The 21,723-nt window shown below is 35.9% G+C and overlaps 1 protein-coding gene across 1 annotated transcript in view; it reads right to left on the bottom strand.

The window, feature by feature from the left end:
- Positions 1–21,303, bottom strand: part of pla2r1 (phospholipase A2 receptor 1) — a 33,508-nt gene extending 12,205 nt beyond the window's left edge. Inside the window, exons 1-19 of the mRNA XM_051913031.1 lie at positions 20,972–21,303; positions 16,834–17,214; positions 16,032–16,205; positions 15,324–15,488; positions 13,836–13,949; positions 13,595–13,741; positions 11,460–11,648; positions 11,220–11,377; positions 10,846–10,956; positions 7,536–7,645; positions 6,438–6,607; positions 6,130–6,338; positions 5,823–5,968; positions 2,412–2,496; positions 2,080–2,212; positions 1,737–1,772; positions 1,501–1,658; positions 447–502; positions 35–132 (exon numbers count right to left, since the gene is read on the bottom strand). Coding sequence (XP_051768991.1) covers positions 35–132; positions 447–502; positions 1,501–1,658; positions 1,737–1,772; positions 2,080–2,212; positions 2,412–2,496; positions 5,823–5,968; positions 6,130–6,338; positions 6,438–6,607; positions 7,536–7,645; positions 10,846–10,956; positions 11,220–11,377; positions 11,460–11,648; positions 13,595–13,741; positions 13,836–13,949; positions 15,324–15,488; positions 16,032–16,205; positions 16,834–17,214; positions 20,972–21,125 — 2,794 coding nt within the window. The 5' untranslated portion in view covers positions 21,126–21,303. The remainder of the gene's footprint in view (positions 1–34; positions 133–446; positions 503–1,500; positions 1,659–1,736; positions 1,773–2,079; positions 2,213–2,411; positions 2,497–5,822; positions 5,969–6,129; positions 6,339–6,437; positions 6,608–7,535; positions 7,646–10,845; positions 10,957–11,219; positions 11,378–11,459; positions 11,649–13,594; positions 13,742–13,835; positions 13,950–15,323; positions 15,489–16,031; positions 16,206–16,833; positions 17,215–20,971) is intronic.
- Positions 21,304–21,723: the final 420 nt, after the last annotated feature.

The raw sequence follows: 21,723 nt of genomic DNA, 5'->3' as shown, positions 1-21,723 counted from the left end.
TGTGCTTAGAATATTGTGTACATGTATTTTTTACCGGACTGAGACGACATTTGGATGCAGTTTTGGCCAGGCTTTCGGGAAAAACGACCATTTTCCCAGTTCTCATAATCCAGAGCGGATCCATCAGTCCAACTGCAGAACACACACAAAAACGCACAAATTCCAACATGAACTCCGCTTCATATTGTAAAGTATGCTCATCTTTTTTCCTAAAGGTCAAGTGTGTGATTTCTGTAATACTTGTCGACCAAATGCAATTGAAAAAATACTGTTTATTTTGACAACTTGAGAATTTTTTTTTTTTTTAAAGAATAAATAAAATTTCTTCTGGTTTTTTTTTGCCTTTATCTTTCACTTATTATATAACAATAAATACATAAATAAGTCAAATGTTTTACTTAATTCTAATGTAAAAAAGACTCATTATGGTAGTCAAAGAAATGTACCTGAAGCCATTGTGATTATTGTTAGCAGACAAACCAATCCACCAATATTCAGAGTCCTAAAAAACAAAGACACAAACAAACATGTTCTTTTATATACATACATACATATAATTATTATATGTATTTATGTGTATATACAGTATATGCACACACACTACTGTTCAAACTTTTGGGGTCAGTACGTTTTTTTACAAGTCTATTAGGCTCACCAATGCTGCATTTATTTGCTATTACAATTTAAAATAAGTGTTTTCTATTTGAATATATTTTAAAATGTAATCTATTCCTGTGACGGCAAAGCTGAATTTTTAGCAGCCATTACTCCAGTCTTCAGTGTCACATGATCCTTCATAATTCTAATTGGCTGATTTGATGCTCAAGAAACACTTCTTATTATTATGAATGTTGAAAACAGTTGTGCTGCTTAATATTTTTGTGGAAACTGAGAAATATTCCGCTTACACTATGGTTACCCACACCTCAAGACATTGTTCAGATGTTGTATTTCAAGACATTTGTCAGGTTTAAGTTGCTAAACTATTGGTAAAATCATCAGAGCAGTGTTGACAACACATTTCTGTGCAAGTGTGTCTGTACTGTATGTGTGTGCATTTGAGTGGGAGTAAGAGAGTGTGTTTTCTGTACATAATAAAATGTAATTTTTTATGGCAAAAAACATGGAAATAATTTGTCGTTTTTATCCTGTTGTTTACTACATTTATTTGTTCGGTCAACGTAATTGTGGGTTTTTGTTCTTTTGGTGTTCTAGGCTGTAATGACCTTAGGAATAACTGAAAACATTTGGCGAAGTGATATGGACATGTAATGCGGTCAAGACCTGCCTGAAACTACTTTAGCCGTGCGTTTCCCTGAAAATCCCTGCACACCTTAGAACGTTCATCAACCAATCAGATTCAAGCATTCAACAGCCCTGTAGTGTAAGATCAATTTAATGCATCCCTGCTGAATAAAATATTAGTTTCTTAAAAAAAAAAACTTCCTGAGTCCAGACTTTTGAATGGTACATAAGTAAATGAATGAATATATATTTAACCTTCATGCGATCTCTGATGAAGTTCAGTTCATCGCTAGAGTGAACAGAGAGAAGATCAGCACCCATCATCTTACAGGCGAAGGCAACAGCCTCCCAGGGAAAAGGCTTACTGGCAAAGTAATATTCAGCTCCACGGAAAAACACCCATGGCTCAAGTTCTGCACCGTAAACAAAAACAAACATCATCATCAACATCATCAGTGAGTCTCTATGGTATTTACATGTACTGTACTTACGGTCGCTATACCAGTACGGCTTGACCAACTCCACACCTGAGGAAAAATCAAACCTACATTTCAACAATTATATTTCAGTGCAGTTTTATGGATGTTTTTCTTGCTTAAAAGACCAGAATGTTGTTGTTTTATCCTCAAAAAACGCATTATTGTTATTATTATTCAGAAACCATAACTGGACTTCTTTCAATTAAATACAAAATAATTAAAAAGTAACAATTAAAAATATTAGCTGAAAGCAGTGTGGAAATTTAAGAATGTCTGAGCTGGTCTTTTCAGCAGGTTGATAATGAACTTTTTATTAAATATTTGAAAGGTATATTCATACACCCTAAACACAAACCTCTGGGGACCTTGCAAATCCACTCATATTTGGAGTCACATGAGTGGGGCGTGAGAGTGTTTGTGAGGTCACTGTACACAGCACACATGCGAGAGTCCACTTCATTCATATCCTCAATGAAAAATGTCACCACCTACAGAATGGTATGAATATGACAATTACTTAAAATACCTACAAGCTGATGAACTGGTTCCTCCAAGATGGTCTGTTTTTCTAAACTGACTTTCTGTCTTTTTTCTAATAGACAGATAATATATAATAGGTAGATAATATATTCAAACATATTCACTCGACGTTTTTGTTTGTTTCTCTTATTTTCTCTGAATTTTTACCGGTGTGCCATCTGACCACTCCCAGGCTCCGTTGGACCTAGGGTTTCTCTTAGTAAAGCCCACCCAAAACCAGCGACCCTCTGTACTGAAAAGAGACAAAAAGAAAAGGAAGGAGAGAGAAAAATAAATAAATTAATTAATGCTGTTAAATTGATTAATCGCAATGAATCGCATCTAACATAAAAGTTTGTATGTCTATATATATATACTGTATATATGTAGTAACGGACTACATGTAATCTGGATTACGTAATCAGATTCCAAAAATCAAGTACTTGTAAGTAAACTACTTTTTAAAATACTTGTAATCAGACTACAGTTACTTTTTTATGGATTACATGATTACATATTTTTACACAATGGCAGCAAGTTGTTCACAACTCATTGATTCTCCTTATTTTTTGATTTTTTTAACGTTTATATCTTTTTCATAATAAACCTGCTACTTATATACATTCGTGATTCTTAGAGTTTTTCTGGTGGTGAGGGGGAGGGGTGCACAGAAATCATCAACAACAAGAATATTTGTTTTTGTAATGTTTTCTAAATTTACTTAATTTTAAGTAAATATGTTTTAAAATCATAAGATGTGATTTTGTTTTATTCAGTGTTACTATCAGCAAACACTAACAGGTACATTAGAGTTAGTCAGTCCCTCCAGGATTTTGCGATCGCTGAATTTATCGCAAAATCTGCAATATTCGGAGGAGCTCGCATTTTTTCTTAATTGCCTCAGATTTTCCATAGATTTTGGGCTTAGACACGTCCCGTGACGTCATCGCAACATGTATTTATGCTGCGTTCCAGACGAGGTTGGACGTGGGAATATCCCAATTTAAATGTCCCACTTCCGACCTCAGTGTGTTCCAGTCGATCACACGTCACGTTCACATGTTGACCATGTGATGTCGCCACAACACAAGGAGAGCATATCGTGTTTTTATGTCAGTTATGGCAAAAAGAGAATAAAAATAACAATCTCTTTAAAAATAGCTAACGAAAAGCAAAAACGAATGTATCATTACAGTAACTTAATGTGTAATGTTAAAGTTTGTTTTTACGTTTATGCTCATTAGAAACAGGACTTGCCGACATCTTGAAAGTGACGTCAAATGACGCGTCTCGCTGAGGTCGGGGTTGATCGATGTACTCGACTTCAGAGGTCGAATGTCCCACTTTGAGTGAGAAGGTGCTCACTGCAGAGCAAATGGGTGGAGCTGATGTTAGCTCCCCCTCTCTAGATGTCCAGTGAGGAGAAGCTAATGTACAACCACACCCTAATCCTACCCTAACCCTACCCACAACTCTATCTGGACATCCAGAGAGGTGGAGCTGGCCATCATAGACTCTGCAGTGAGTACCACCCAGCTCGGACCAATAATAGACAACGCAACATGAGTTCAGAGCACGATCACACAACAACATTTCTACACAGCGCTGTGATGAAAGCGCTTCAATTCACCACAGAATTAATAACATCGCTGAGAAATCTTGTGAGAAGCATTTACATTCGTCGCATTAACATTCTCTGTTAAACCACAGATATCAGATCAAACAGTGCCGACGTGGAAACTGCGGTAAATTCAAGCGTTTCTTTCTAGCGCTGAGTAATTTGAAAACCATGATAAACATTGTGCCACTAACACTAACAGAAATAACTTGTGGAAGAAATGGTCTAATGTTTTCGAGTGCTTTAGTTTTAAGTGCTTCACACAACTTTTCCCAGCACTTCAAAGCTTTAAATATTGCCCAATTTGAATGTTATTTTTAATGTGATGTCCAAAACATTATTTGTTCATCCTTCATAGTTTATCTCCATTTGTAAAACTAAAAGTTTCGCGAAAATTTTAGAAATAAAAAAAGACAATAAATTACCACTGTAGTAGATGCTGCAGAGGAGCACTTATTGGCTTATTAGCCATTTCCACACTCTAGTATATATTTTTAATATTTTTTAATAATAAAATAAAAGTTAATATTATCTGCATCTCAGCTCAAGCTCAGTGCTTTTCTGTCAGCCCTCACAGTGCTGCCAAATCAGGGGCTGGTGCCACCTCAGAACTTAAAGGGTTAGTTCACCCAAAAAAGAAAATTCAGTCATTTATTACCCTCCCTCATCACACGCCTTTGTTCATCTTCAGAACACAAATTAAGATATTTTTGATAAAATCCGATGGCTCAGTGAGGCCTCTGTTGCTAGCAAGATAATTAACACTTTCAGATGGCCAGAAAGCTACTAAAGACATATTTAAAACTGTTCATGTGACTACAGTGGTTCAACCTTAATGTTATGAAGCGACGAGAATACTTTTTGTGCGCCAAATAAACAAAAAACAAAATAACGACTTTATTCAACAATTGCTAGTGATGGGCGATTTCAAAACACTGCTTCATGAAGCTTCGCAGCTTTATGAATCTGTTGTTTTGAATCAGTGGTTCAGAGCATGTATCAAACTGCCAAAGTCAAGTGATTTCAGTAAACGAGGCTTCGTTACGTCATAAGTGTTTCGAAATTTCAATGGTTAACCACTGGGGGGCGATGATCTTTGTGAACCCATGAACACATGCTGTAAATGTTGCCGCAAATTTTGAGAAAAGCCGCCGCAAATTCAGTCATTTTAGCCAGCAAAAATCAGAAAAAAGTAACTGATTACTGATTACAAGAGTAACTGATTACAATTCATAAGTAATCTACCCAGCTCTGTATAAATATATATATATAAATAATAATTCACTATATTTTTAAATTAAATATTTTTTGAAAATTACTTGTTAAAATTGCAGACAAATTTTACAAATATATCCAGATACAGTGGGGTCCAAAAGTCTGTGAGCTTCAATGGAAGCACAAAACCTGACAATGTCACAAATGTATTTTGTTTGGTTACTTTTCTAACCTTCCAGGTTTAAACTACATTTTGAATCCCTTAATTTCAATGTGGTCTTAGAATTTTGAACCCTACTGCACAAAATCCCAAGAGATTTGTTATATATGTATAATGCTCACTTACATAAACTACCGTTCAAAATTTTGGGGTTATTAAGATTTTTTTTTTTTTAATTAACATTTTTATTCAGCATTAATTGATCAAGAGTGAGAGTAAAGAAAGACATTTACAATGTTACAAAAGTAACAAAATGAACTTTCTATTAATCAAAGAATCCTTGAAAAATGCATATTAAGCAATATATTAAGCAGCACAACTGTATTCAACATTGATAATAATAATAAATGTTTCTTCTTCTATTTTTTAATATATTAAAATATAAAAGTTATTTTAAAATGTAATATTATTTCACAATATTACTGTTTTCCAACTAAATAAATGCAGCCTTTGTGAGCATAAGAGACTTCCGACCAAAAAACGGTGTATAAACCCCCACCTGCCATGGGTAAACGTGTAAACCAACCTTTGGAACATCGTGGAGAGGAGATTTTTGACAAAAGCCTGATCTTCATAGTGGTGGAAACTGGCCAGATCAGCACCCAAAGCCCGGCAGAAGAACTGAGCCTCGCTCCAGGTGCGCTGCATCAGGATCTTCTCACTGTGATACACCTAAACAACAAACAAACAGATAATGATCCAACAGACATGAACGGCAGTAACATACTAAATATTAAGTAAACAATGGGTAAATATGTATCAAACTAAAGGTTCAAAACAAGATTATGAGAGCATGCAGTGACTCTCTATAATGTATTTATGATTACATATACCTTGTAACAGTGAGACAGGCCTTTGCGGCTCTCCCATCCTGTTGGACATGGTGAATTTATATCTATGTGTGGCACAGGCATCAGGGTGTCATTGTTACCGCTCACTTCCTGTTTGCACACAGCCAGGGCCTTAAAGGTGTTACAATTTTTCACCTCCCAGCGACCCAGTGCTTGACCCCCAGACATCACCACACACCCCCCAATACTCACTGCAGACAGAGGAAGAGAGGATCAAATAAAGAAAGAGCTCTCAGTCTGTTTGTGCCTGCTAGCCCAGGTTTATGATGGTAACTGTTTTAAGCACTTACCTGGCTGGTGTCGGTTCCAGTTGTTGTAGTTGAGGGGTGTCGACGAGTTGTCCCAGGTCAGCCAGCTGTACTCTCCATTTCTTTTCTGGTCCTGCAGAGCTGTCCAGTAGGATTGGGAATCAGAGCCTCCCATTTCACTGATCAGACTGTTTAGAAAAGCCTGCTCAAACCTGCCAGAGAGAAACCACATGATTGTGATGAATGTATCTGCTTCTTTCATGTTGTAAACGTCTTAATTATCCTTGTATAATAAGCATTTCCTGACTCGGGTACTCATTTGAGGTTAACACTATATGAAACACGTTTCCTGGTTATTCCATGTTGGTTTATGATCCTGGGAAGTTCCATTAGTTACATAAACTATCATTCAGATGTTTTTGAAGGGAGTTAATACTTTTATTCATCAAGGATGCAATAAATTGATCAAAAGTGACAGACATTTATAAAGTTATAAAAGATATTTCTAGTTCAAATTAGTTCTTTTGAACGTCATATTCATTAAAGGATCCTTAATGTATAATGGTTTCCCAAAAAATATAAAGCAGCAAAACATTTAACATAATCAATGTTTGTTGAGCAGCAAATCATCATATTAGAATGATTTCTGAAGGATCATGTGACACTGAAGACTGAAGTAATGGCTACTGAAAATTTAGCTTTGCAATCACAGGAATAAATACACTTTAAGATATATTAAAATAGGAAAGAGTTATTTTAAATTTAATAATAATATTTCAAAATATTACAGTTTTTACTACATTTTCAGTTAAATAAATGCAGCCATGGTAAGCATTAGAGACTTCTTTTAAAAACATTAAAATAAATTACAGACCCCTTACTTTTCCTTAAAGTAGTAAATACAATGTGTAAGTTCAAGTAATTTTGTCATGACAAAATAGACATACTAGGTAATTTCATATTTCATGTTTTATTTAATTCACTTACCAAGCTAATGTAGCAATATACAAAGTAACGTATGTGTTAGGCGTTTACCTGACTAAATTTTACTCTATTCAAATTGTTTACAAACTAATTTGTCATCGTTCACAGTTACCGCTTGCTCTGATCAGTACCAACAAAATTTCATTTTCTACATACCTGCTTTCTACAGTAACAAGAGATTTGCAGTAATATCCTCTCACTGCATCCTCAAACGTTTGCTCCTGATCTGTGATCTTATAACACCAGTTGTCCTTCCTTCTCCAGTCCTGCACATGCACACAATACACAAACTTTATATAGATTCTGCAAGGCCTTTAATTGACATACAGATATAAAATGAAGACTTGACAGAACATAGCAATATTAATATGCTGAGATATTTGTTAATATAAAACAGATTTTCCTCACAAAATCTGATTGCTATGGTTTGTAGTGTGAAGTATAGGTATATAATTCATGTGTCATATGTAATGTGGACTACAAAGTGAGGTCTTGTGGCAAGTCCACAAGACCACAAGTGCACATGAAGTGTGCCATTTGGGGCAGGTCCTTATAGGGCCAGATTTATTATACAGGGCAAATCCCATAAAAGCGCTGTTGGGAGGGGAAAGTTCTGCGGGTAATCTACTGACTATGTGCAAATTAAAGAACAGATGCAGCCATGTCAAGCGCAAAATGGGTTAAGACATGCTTTTTTTCTGTGTTAAATAATGGCGCAAATACCAGTAAATTGACTACAGCAAACTTTTTTTTTTTAAGATTTATTGTTAGTGTTTTTGGCTTTTTTTTTTGATGATAGAACAGTAAGCAAAGTGGGAGAGAGAGAGGGGGACAGGATCGGGAAAGGTCCACAAGCCGTGACTCGCCCGAAGCACAACTGCGCTATTATCGGCGCTGCCCACAAGGCTATCGGCACAGACTACCGCAAACTTTATTAAATCATGTTGCATGACTTATTTAAATACTCTCCTCCCATAAATTTTACATCTGAAAGGAAACTCCTACAAATGGGTATGCAATACGGTCAGTAACCAAAATAACTGTGCCCACGCCTTTTCATCACCTATTTTTCACTGCGTGTAATAAATCCTGACAGTAGTTTTTTAATGCCAAAGTGGGTTTGCGCTGGCGCAAGCTGTTAGTAAATCTGCCCTATATTCTGGTGCGATTTATTTGAGAGAAAATATGGTATATTATACTATGCATAGTTCCTTGTGATAGCAGGTCATTTGGGGTGCAGCATTAGCTTCAATTTTCCAGTGGCATCTGGCTGTGTTTTCACACCTGTCCTCCATTAACCCTGAGTCCAATGACCTCAATTCAGTGTCCTTCATATAACCCGGACCAGACTGAAACAGCCATTTGAACAGCTACAAACAGACACAGTCGAGTAGCTAATGCTGAACTTTGAACCTTTTTTTCCAAGATCAAGTTTTTAAGTTAAAACTGATATGAAGGGGAAAGCATATATTTTAGGTGCTAAAATACTTTTTCACCATTTTACACTCTTTTGCCTTCAGTAGAATACAAAACCATTACAGTAGATACAGAACAGATAAACGATTGTTCTTCACGTACAGTGCAAAATGATTAAGTGTGGGTGATGAGCGTTCACTAATACGTGTGCATCTCTAAAAAGTGTCCTTTCTCTGTTGGGTCATATTCGTCACATTTGTCCTTCTCGCAGCCGTCTTGTTTCATAGCCAGCAAAAGCAGAAACAGAGCGACAGAACAGATCTGAATCAGTCTGTTGTTCTCCAGCCCTGACCTGCTCTCACCCTTGCTGACGGCCACTCTGTCCTCTAGACGCACGGCCTGTCTGCACTTCTTCACCCCACACAAAGCCCATCTCAAGCACAACCAATCAGAAATGCAGGAAAACAGATGGAACGAGAGTGCCGGTAATGAGATTGATGGGAAAAGGCAGTTCGGCAGTTTTTTTTTTTGTTAGGTCAGTTTTTCAAAGACCTCCACTGATTCACTGCATTTTATTCATGTTTCTCATTCAATGTATTTGGAATGACATGCTAAATGTGTGTATATGACTGTTCTGGGGAAATTTTGGTTTGTTTTTTGTTCTTGCTGTGCTTTTATTATGAAATATGAATTGCAATCATATAAGTGGTCAAGAAAAATCTACTTTATTCTACATAGTGGTGGATCCCTTTATCAATTAATCATGAAAAAAATAAATCAGCAAAAAAGATAGGTGGCAAATACACCTGCAAATAATGTTAAGCAAACTACTCCAAAATGTAGCTAGTTTTGTTTTTATTAACTAACACACAATGAATTGTAGGTAAATAATGCTATTTATCCATCACTCTTTCTCTTTTATGATGTGAACTGAATGAACTGTTTGAATGATTCAGAATAAATCACTAACAGTTCAGGTTATTTACAGTAACCTACTGTATATTGTGAGTGAATAACTTACTGAAAAGAATGAATCATTTGTGAATTGACATCATGTTTATTTTAGTATACCACTACAGTATTTATCAGTATTTTTTTAAATGAGCTTTTATTTGTGTACTTTCACTTTTCTTTTTTTTTCATTTTATTAATTTTATATGTAGTTTAATATATATATATATATATATATATATATATATATATATATATATATATATATATATTAGTTTTTATATATATGTATAGTTAGTTTTAGTAATTTCAGAACTTCGACTTAATTTTTTAAATTAAAATTAGTTGCCAAAGCAACATTTTGTTTTAGTTTTTAATGTAATATATATATATATATATATATATATATATATATATATATATATATAAATCAGCATTATTTCAATTGCCAAAAACACAATTTTGATAGTTTTAGTTTTGCATCTCATAGAAAATACCAGACACATGAAAAACATACAGCTGTTGTATAGGCTAGCAAAACATAAGCAAATGACTTTATAATCTGTAATACTGATTTCTTTTGTTTCTTTCCTACTCTGTAAACCCTAATGCTCAAAATACTTAATTGGTTTGAGTAGGACAAACTTAAATTGAACAAATTAGTTCAGTTAAATTAACTGCTATGAGTATTTAGAACTTTCTTTTTTTCTTCAAGTTGGCATTTTTTTGTATTTTCTTAGGGTTTACAGTGAAGTAAATAACTCATTTGATTTGCAAGAACTCAAAATAAAGAAGTTAATTAACTAAATATATTATGTTAATTGCTATCAAAAAAAAGAGTAGGCTAACTCAGTACTTCAAGTTAGGAGCAATTAACATGCATGAGTACTACAAACTCAAAACTTGATAGTTCTGCTTACTTAAAATTGGGAACATCATAACTCAAAAAAATTACTGATTACCTCAAATTTTTTGAGTTAGCCCAACTTATTCAGGTTTACAGTGTATTTTTATTCAGTAAGACTGCCCTCAGGTTTGAAATTATGTTTCTCCTCACAGAAATGTAACAATACGTGTGTGTGTTATGTTACATTCTCACTTCTGGACATCCTTCATCCCATTCTCCATCAGGATGCTGGGGAACAAGACCTGACGTCTTACAGATTGCTGCATGCTGCTCTTCACACTCCGCAAACTGCCATCTGCCTTCCTAAAACACACACACACACACACAATGAGTCTTTCATCAAGCACAGAAGAAGATTCAGCATGGTTTACTACTGTGACTAACTGGTGACGGATTACGCAGGATAAAGTTTGCATGCAGTGACTGTCTCTGAAATTGCTGTCTCAGTAGCTGTATGATTTATGGGGTGATTCTGGACACGTGCTTCCTTCATGACCACATACTGTATGCTCAGTTTATGACTAATGTCCTGTGACATTAATCTGATCTACGACCTCTGATCTCACCTTCTGGTCTGCTGTAACACAGATGCGCTTGTCGCCATGACGATGGGAAGGCTCCTGAGAGTACCAGGATGTGAATGTCACTGGAGAGTTGTCTGACCATTGGACTGCTGGAAGTTTGGCCTCCTTGTGCAAGCCGATCCATACCTTAGAGTCGGGTCCTGACACAACCAACAACATTGTAATCACTGTAACTTCAAGTGAATAACATTTAATTTCACTTCAATATAATATCCAGCCAACCAATCAAGAGCCGTTTCAGCAGCAGTTCCTGTTGGGAGAGGGAGTGGACGCTGACCAGCTCTGCCTCAAGAGCCTTGCATGCGCTAGAAGAGCTGTCCCAGCTCGACTTCTCCTCCAGGTAATGGTAACAAAACCCATTGTGGTCCAACCAACCGTCAGGACAAATCGTCTGCTTATATTGCCAGTTATCTTGTAGACAAACAAACAGAGAGAAAATTTGAAAATAAATACTACAGTATAGACTACTGTTCAAAAGTAAAGAAGATTCTTTTCACATACAAATACCGTAAAAAAGATCATATTAATGTTTTTGTATGAAGTCTTTTAAGCGAATCAAGCCTGCATTCATTTGATCAAAAATACAGTTGTTTAAAAATTATTTGTAAAATGTGATGGCAAAGCTCAATTTTCAACAGCCATAACTCCAGTCCTCACTGTCACATGATCCTTCAGAAATTGTTGAAAACAGTTGTGCTGCTTAATATTTTTGTAGAAGGATTTTATATATTTTTCCAGGATTCTTTGACAACTAGAAAGTTTAAAAGAACAGCATTTATTTGAAATAAAAATCTTTTGTAATATTATAAATGCACTTACTGTCCGTTTTGATCAATTTAATGCATCCTTGCTGAATAAAAGTATGAATAAAAAAAATGTTATATATATTTATAAAACACTTAGTTCCTGTCCTTGATTCTGATTGGTCAATAGCTGTGTTTTATCACTACACAACGCCCTTAGCAACCACTCTTAGCAACGTAAACTGTTTGTTCTCAATAGATATTGTTCATTGAAGCTTACTGTAATAAGTAGAAGAGTATTGTGAGAAAAAGATTGAGCGAGCTTATTACCTGCTTATTACCTGATTGAGTTTATTACCTGCATTCAGATTTAGCATTTTCCTTCAGGTCAGTCCTATGTTCATAATAAAAAATATGTTTAAATGTCTGATGTATTATCTCGTCCTTTTAACATTTAAGGGGTTTTCCCATGACTGACAGCTAGTCGAAGCATTTATCAGTTGCGTCTATTTCCGTGTTCACAACAATTCAGTCTTTTCAATGTAAAAGTCTTCGCTACTGACTGACTCACTCATTAAGACAGTCTTTGCCGCCATGTAATGGCGTAATAATGTAACTTCTGTTGCTGTTCACGGTCAGGGACTATTTTTTCCGGTGGAAGGAAGGCTTTTAGTGAAAGTTTACTTCATGAAAGTTGCATTGATACATATTTTTGGCTTTAATATTTATATTGCGTGGTAACCGTTTTATAAAAGCAATAAGGTACTCGAGGCTAGTGCTGTATCGTGAATAAGTCACGGCTGAAGGGGTTTACATAAAGAACCCCAAACTTTTAAATAGTAGTGTATGTTTTCAGGTTATAAATATTTTACTGATATAAAATTCTACAGTATTTTATCTAAAAATAAATAAAAATAATAATAAATAAAATAAAAATCAATCAGTTTTTGTCCATGTCAAATCAATTTCTGTGATGCCTGAATGAAAATGAAAAACTGTGTTTGAAGTCCTTAGTATATTTTTATAAGAAAAGAAACAGTGATCCTAAAAGGCTTAAATCTTTGTCATAAAGCTACTCATTTAAGTTAGCAAGTTAAGTTACTGCAAGTTAAGCTATTGTATCTATAAAGTCATCAAGCCAACACTTTAAGGAAAGGATTGATTCTTATATTGTTGCCGATGACCCCAACCGTATCTATATTCACACACATGCTGTGAAAATGTGTGTGTTTGTGTGTGTTTGATAGCCAGGGGCAGGAGTTCAGACTCTAGATGGGCCACAGCTGTTGTGCCTTTGAACAAAATTAAGCACACACCCACCCACATTCTTCTCTTCCAACCAATCACAATCAATGTATCTGACAGTGTGCTCATTCCCCCAGTAATGAGCACTGGAAAATGACACACGCTTTATGTAATACTGTCTGTTACATGCTGGGACTGAAGCTTAAACTAGACCAAACTTGAGAAAACCTGGTGGATGGAGTCTGGGAAAAGTCAGACACATTGAAGGGAAAGACAAAAGGCTATTAGAAACGGATGGATGGACGGACATAAAAAGCTGGATTAATGAAAGGAAGGATGAATGAGCAGTCAGATAACTCATCTCTTTACCAAGCGGCTCGGCATTCCGGCTGTAGTTAGTGGTTTTTTTGCAGATGTAGGGCAAGGCTGACTCACAGGACAGACTCTGCCAGGAACCCTGTGTGGAGTTAAACACCCCACACTGCTGGTTCTGCTGCACTGGCGTGGAGGTCAGATCTGAACAGATGAATAAACAGCGAAAAGGGCATTTAATAGGTAATACTGCCTATGAAGAACAATTCTTCTACTTAAAAACATAAGCTAGCTATACCTGCGGTATGACTGACAAGAGTTAATGGAGATCCATCAGACCACTGCCATCCCCCGTGCTGACTGAGATGGTTTAATCCAATCCAGACCATCACACCCATATCTAAGAGTCTTTCTGGTGGAACACAATAAAAACAATGAAATACTTCGATGAAACACAACATGACATGTTAGGAAGAATGTTGGAGCTCATCTTTTCCATACAATAGTGGATGGAAATTTATACTGCTAAGGTGCAACAAAAAAAGCAAAAGCACCATAAAAGGTGTCCATGTAACTATTAAATTTATCTTATGACTTCAGAAAACTGGGTATTAAATGTCAGAGTCAGATGGACTACTTTTTTGGTGCTTTTGTCCTTTTTTGAAGCAAGACAGTATAACTATACATATACACACAGGTCAAAGGTTTGAAATAATTAATAATAATAGAAATAATATTGATGTTTTTTAAAAGTTCCTTATGCTCACCAAGGATACATTTGAACAAAAATGCAGTGAAAACAGTAATATTGTGAAATACTAATAAAAATTTTAAATAATTGCTTTCTATTTTAATGTATTTTAAAACGTAAGCTGAATTTTCAGCATTACTCCAGTCTTCAGTGTCACATGACCTTTAGAAATCATTCTAAAATGCTGATTTGGTGCTCAAGAACATTTATTATTATTATCAATGTTGAAAACAAGGAAACAGTGATACGGTTTTTTTTTCTTCAGGATTCTTTGATGAATATAAAGTAAAAAAAAACAGCATTTCTTTTGTAACATAATAAATCTTACTGTAATTTTTGATCAATTTAATGTGTCTTTGCTAAATAAAAGTATTAATCTCTTTCATTATTTAAAAAACTTACTTGCACCAAACTTTTCAATGGTAGTGCATCACACCAAATCAACATATTACAATGATTTCTGAAGGATCATGTGACACTGAAGACTGGAGTAATGATGCTGAAAATTTAGCTTTATCATTGCAGAAATAAATTACATTTTAAAACACATTAAAATAGAAAATTGTCATTTTAAACTGTAATAATATTTCACAATATTACTGTTTTTACTGTATTTTTCATCAAACAAATGTAGCCTTGGTGAGCATAAGAGATTTCTTTCAAAAACAATAAAAATCTTAATTATTCCATACTTTCGTACTTTCCTTCAATGGAAATGTTTTTTTGTGAATCACAAGAAAAAAAAAATTAAAATACAAGGTTAGAATGACAAGGTGGTGAGTAAATGATAACAAAAGTTTCATTTTTAAGTGAATGTATCCTTTAACTAGCATGACTTGCTTAAACTAGCTTCACCAGACAGACCATGCTCATAGACCAGCTAAATTTAGCTGCATGTCAAACACAATGGCTTTGTAAGTTATCCACCAGTGAGACCAAACCCAAACCAGCATTAACCAACGCATATCAGCAAAGAAACACAAAGAAATTATGTCAAAATAATCTGAATGTGCAAACATTTGAGCTTGTGTATACCTCTGATATAGCTCTGTTCACTGGACTGTGTGATGGACAGAAGACTCCCACCCTGTGCTTGACAGGAAGTTAGAGCTTGACTCCAGGTGAGGATGGAGTACAGGTTAAACTGGTAACAGGCGTTCAGCTCCGGATGGCTCTCCCAGAATTCATTGCAGCCTGACACTGAAGAAAACACACATGGATAGGCTCTAATTGGTTCCTTTAGTTAGTATCTACTCAAAATACACTACCATTCAAAAGCTTGGGTCAGTAAGAAGTTTTTGAAAGAAGTCTCACCAAGGCTGTATTTATTTGATATATTGTAAATGTTTTTATAATTTAAAATAATTATTAATGTAAAAATATATATATACAAAAATATAAAATAATTAATATATTTCAAATTGTGATTTATTCCTGCGATGGCATAGCTGAATCTTCAGCATCATTTTCCTTCAGAAATCATTCCAATATGCTGATTTGGTGCTCAAGAAACATTTCTTATTATTATCAATGGTGAAAACAGTTGAATATCCTTGTGGAAACCATGATAGAAATCTTTTGTAACATTATAAATGTCCTTACTGTCACTTTTTTATTAATTTAATGTGTACTTGTTGAATTGAAATATTAATTTCTTTCAAAAAAAAGTTTGACCCCAAACTTCTGAAATGGTAGTGTAGGACAAAATACATTTAAATTAAATTAATTAGTATGTGGTTTTACCTGAATTGGGGCAAAAGCCCCATTTCTCATCTTGATCATAGCGGTTTGTGGTGGCACACCAGAGGTGACGGTCCTCTCTGCCCTCAGACGTACAATCCCAGAACCATTTATTGTTGTATTTGAAGGGTATGGAGCAGGTCATGCCATGGGAGTTTCCCTGTAGAGTGTGGATGTCTGCCAATGGCAAGAAAACAACAGTTATAGAACAAGTAGAATCCGTCCGACTCCGGCCACATCAAATTAACCTCATCAAACAATCCACTGAATGCACTAGTTTGATAGGTGACCTTTTTGGTTAACCAAAATTGGACCTTAGTTTAGCGTTGAAACTGATATCTAGAGAGAGGGTCGAAAGCAGTTTAGTTTAAGTTTAAGTTCTGCCAAAGTCATGTGGTGCAGCCAAAATGCAAAGCTTGCAGGAAACATAAAACAGGAAATTACCCCTGATGACCCTCATGGCTTTTTGTCAAGGTCAGTAAGTATATCAACATGTACTCAAAATGTAAACTCAAAATGTACTTAAAATGTAAGAAAAATGTTACTTTATGGTTACACTGAGTCAATAAACTGAAATCTTTCTTGTAAATGGTATAAAGGTTTTTCAGAACCATTGAATACAAAAAGTACACTTCTAAGAACTTGGTACATGTGTTTTTGGTGTTGGTGTGGACACTAATGTAGTTATAGTTGTTATTCTTGGGGTGAATGGGCCATTAAACTAGATTTTTACTTTTGCTTTATCATGGACACTCATATTTGTCATGGATCTTAGTTTGAAAAAAAGTATCTGAAGACATCTTACCTTCGTACGGGTAAGCGCATGGCCCTTCACCAGCTGCCCCATAAATCCTCCACTGTTGCAGAACGGCCTTCTTTACCACCACTTTTGAGTCCACCACCGCTAGCTTGTTATTCATCGCTCCGTACAACATGCTTCCCCCACAGCGCCACCACATGGTTGGGAGGGAAACATCACACTCAAAGACGCCCACCTCAGGCTGCATCTTGGTCGTGTTGATCCCTAGACATTGATTGGTGCCCAGATTGTAGAGACGGTGCCTGGACACCCATTTCCAAAGCAGGCCGGCAGATGGGGGGTCACAGCTGGTCAGAGATAGACCGGATGAGTCTGCTGAGAGGCAACGCTCCTGCGATACACTTTCCAACCGGAAAACACCTTTACCTGAGTCACACAAACACAGATGCATGACAATGTTGTATATAGCAGCTTTCGAATTGGTCGAGCTAAAGCATATTTTCTTGTCGTATCTAATACATTTGGGAGATGTGAGGCCCTAGGGTTTTTTGACCAGTGGGAAAAGCCTTTCTTTAGGAGTATTATATAGCCATTTACATGCAGAGCCATGTTAGATTATAAAGGCAAGTGATATTGGAGATTCTAAGCCTTTCAGAGGCACTGAGGTATCAGACAGGTCTGATTATGCAGCGAACAGATAGAAAGATAGAGCTGCTATCTCCAGTTTCACCTCCACAAAATGGGGCTTAATATTTCAGAGTTCTCAGAGCCGACAGGGCTGAGGGTCTTTTGTGGGCGTTGACACGAAAGAGTAATTGAAGATACAGGCCAAAGACAAAGATATTCTCAAACAGTCGAACACACACAGAGTATTGTAAAACTTCAAAGGGAAGTTATGCATTATCCTCGCCATATGTCTGAGAGCAAGAATTTGCTTGAAAGTATATAGGAAGTATAGGATTTTCTTGTCTGGCAGTGGGATTTTCATTTAGCTTGTGCTGAGAATGGGAATAATATATATTTTTTTTTAATCTTCAGTGTTTTAAAATATGTTAAAATGGCTTAGTCCTTCACACAATACCTTTTTAAATACAGAAGATCTTTACATGTTTTTAAAATGGAAAACATTAGATTCACAGTGAAAGGCGAAGTTCTTCTTTAAATTTAGTGCCCTTTCCCTGGAATACTTCAAGGGGTTAGTTCACCCAAAAATGAAAATTCTGTCATTAATTACTCACCCTCATGTCATTCCAAACCAGTAAGACTTTCATCTTCAGAACACAAATGAAGATATTTTTGATGAAATCTGAGAGCTTTCTGTCCTTCTATTAACAGCTATGTGACTACCACTTTGACGCTTCAAAAAGTTCATAAAGAAATCGTAAAACTAATCCATATGAATTGAGCGGTTTAGTCCAACTTTTCTTAAGAGACTCAACGCTTTATATGATGAACAGATTTATTTAGGCTTTTATTCACATATAAACAATGATCAGCGAACATAAACAGAAGTTCAACAAAAACTGCTTGACGCGTGAGAAGAAAGCTCGAACATGCGTAACACACGAGAATGAACCTCACGTGTCAAGCAAACATGCTTGAGCTTCTGTTTACCTCAACCGTTTACCTGATGTGTGAGTTTATGAATGTTTACATGTGAATAAAAGCCTAAATTCAATCTGTTCATCATATAAAGTGATTGAGTCTCTTCAGAAAATTTTGACTAAACCGCTCAATTCATATGAATTAGTTTTACGATCACTGTATGAACTTTTTGAAGCGTCAAAGTGGTAGTTGCGTAGCTGTCAATGGACGGACAAAAAGCGCTCAGATTTCATCAAAACAATCTTCTTGTTCTGAAGATGAATGAAAGTCTTATGGTTTGACATGAGGGTGAGTAAATGATGCCAGAATTTTCATTTTGGGGTGAACTAACCCTTTAAGGAGACAAATGTCCTAAAGCTTGTTATCTCTACCTTTTTTTCTATTTTATTTTTATTTTATTTATTCTTTTTTTTTTTGCCACTTTTATGTTACTTATTTAGTACACTTAGTGTGTTCAAACCTGTTTCTTCTGAGGAATACAAAGGAAGATATTTTGAAACATGTTTTTTTTTTTTTTTTTTGGTCCATATAATAAAAGTACTTGGGGTCCAGTGTTGTTTTGGACCCCAATGATTTTCATTCTATGAACAAAAACAGTAGAACATTATTTAAAATATCTTCTTTTGTGTTCAACAGACACATAAAGGCTCACTTTTGGGTGATATTGTCCTACTTTACCTGAATTTCTCCTACTTCTTGAAAAAAACTGAAAGCATTCCATGACCGTAAATATCTCAGTGACAGATTATTTGCTATGTGAGATCATAATACTCTCTGGAACAGCAAGACCCAAATGCGGTATGTCGAACGTGTTGTTACCAGTCTGAGTGAGTGAGGGTGTAAGTGTGTGTTTACGTAAGTGTTGCTGACCTCAGCTGACCCTGTTTATAACCAGCAGGGTGACTCACAACACTGGTTCCAAAGAAAATTTATACCTGAGAGCAATGCTAGTCATTTTGGATTAAAGCATCTGCCAAATGCATGACTGAAAATGTAAATGCACTGGGACTGTAACGAATCAGGCTGTTGGACAAATTTCAGAAACCCACTGTGTCCTTCAGCAGGGGTCATACATGTGGCATTCTGTTTATTAGAGGAGAAATCAAGCAGTATACTGTATTATCCACAAGATTTGCTCAATTTTAGTCTTTAAGGGAAAATGTGGACAGCATGACGAAATACAAAAACATGATGAACGTAACACCTGATAGATAGACAGACAGACAGACAGACAGATAGATAGATAGATCTTTTTAATCATTTTTTAATTTATTGATTTATTTTTATTCTAAAATATTTTTTCTAGCAGTGGTTTTGTTAAAGGATTAGTTCACTTTCAAATGAAAATTCGCCCTGGCCCATCCGAGCTTTATAATGGCAGTAAGCGTTACCAAACGAGTATGAGCTGAAGAAAGTGTCTCCATCCACATCCATCCATCATACACATATTCCACACGGCTCCGGGGGGTTAATAAAGTCCTTCTGAAGTGAAGCGATGCATTTGTGTAAAAAAAATATCCACATTTACCAAGTTATGAAGTAAAATATCTAGCTTCCGGTTCCGTTTTTTGTGTAATTTGAATACGGAAGGTGGTCTGGCGGAAGCTAGATACTAGATACCACTTTTAAGTAAGCGGTAAATTATGTTTCTTGCACAAAAGAAGCACTTGCATCACTTCATAAATCTGAGGTTAAACCTCATGGAGTATTTTAATGATGTTTTTCCTACCTTTCTGGACATTGGAGTGGTAGTTGCGTTGGATTTCTATGAGGAATAGAAACCTTTCACACTTCATCAAAAATATCTTAATTTGTGTTCCGAAGATGAACTAACAGATGTGGAACTGCATGAGGGTGAGTAATAAATTTTAATTTTTGGGTGAACCAACTCTTTAACATGTAGGCTATATGTCAATGTATACTGGGGCAAGTTGTCACGTCATTAATTTGACAATAAAATTTGTTTGCCAAATCAATTATTTGACATCTTTGTTTGTTGTTTCCTTTCACAGCTTTGCAGAACGCCAGATTCCGTTGTGAAACATTGTTTGCTATTGGGTCATGTTGCGACAAAGGTCAACGTGTGTTCAATAAAATGTATCTTTTTTGGAAATGGCCACTGAAAAATATTCCTTAGTTTTATTTAAAAGTTTTAAAGTTAAGTGGACTTTGAGTTTCTTCCAAACGGTCTCTCTATTGTGTCATGTGATGGGCAACCGCCTATCGGTTTATTTGTGTACAGCAAACTTTCACCAAGTTTAATTGGCAGCAGTTGTATAACTCTTAAAACACATTAGCCTACTAAACATATTTTGTTTACTCTCCCGCTTGAGACTTAAATAATAGTCTGTGCAGGTTTATCTCAGACAAGGAATGACACACTACGGTCAGTCTTTCATAGAGAAGAGCTGGACGATGCGCTCTACATACTAATGTAATCTGCAGAGCACAGCAGACTTCATCTAACGTTACACGATAAACTCTGATCAAGACCAAACCCACGCGCTCATGCCATCGCGCAAAGAATCGTTTCAGTAAGATATTTCACAGATATGTCGCGCAGGCCGATTGCACTTACTGTACAGCTCGAGAAGTTGAGTTTTGTTCCAAACTTCAGATTTGTCCGAGGCTTCCGCAGCAGCACAAGCGAAAATATTGACATAAAGCAGCATATAAAGGACATAAAGCGCTTCATGGAAGCGAATACGAGGAGTTTGAGTGTATCCTTGCATTTCCACCGGAGTTGAGCGCGCCGCATACACTGCAGCCTGTTTTTCTCCACACTTTCCGCAATTTTTTAGATTCTCTACGTCACTGGTCTCTCCATAGGGCAGAAAAAGGCAAAATATTCCTCTCTTCTTACAGCCCGTCTGCTCTAAACGCGACGCGACCAGATTTGAACGCTGACAGTCAGAAGCGTTTTAGATTCCCAGTGAGTCGCGTCACTCGCGTGCAGCGATTAACAAATTTTGAATTTTGAAGAAAAAAAAAAAAAAATCGCCTTAAAGCATAGCAACACTTATATTAAATGTTCCATTAAATGTACAGATTGTATTAAATCACTGAGCTACAAAATTCGGAACAGAAGCTGCATCTAAAATGGCTTATATTCCACGAAAACGTGATTTTACACACTGTTTAGTGCTGCAAGACTCGTCATAATTGCATTTACACAGAAATTACAAATGCAGAAATAATATTTTGAAGATGAAGTTACTTTGATACACTCATATTGGGCTTATAGCTAACTGAATTCTTCCTGAATTGTAACCCTGAAACAAGCATTTTCTGTAAAGCTGCTTTTCACAATATGTATTGTGAAAAGCTCTA

Source organism: Ctenopharyngodon idella, chromosome 11, assembly GCF_019924925.1.
Source record: "Ctenopharyngodon idella isolate HZGC_01 chromosome 11, HZGC01, whole genome shotgun sequence".
NCBI classification, from domain to species: Eukaryota; Metazoa; Chordata; class Actinopteri; order Cypriniformes; family Xenocyprididae; genus Ctenopharyngodon; species Ctenopharyngodon idella.
The sequence above is the reverse complement of the archived record's forward strand: the minus strand, read 5'-3'. Positions and strand labels throughout refer to the sequence as shown.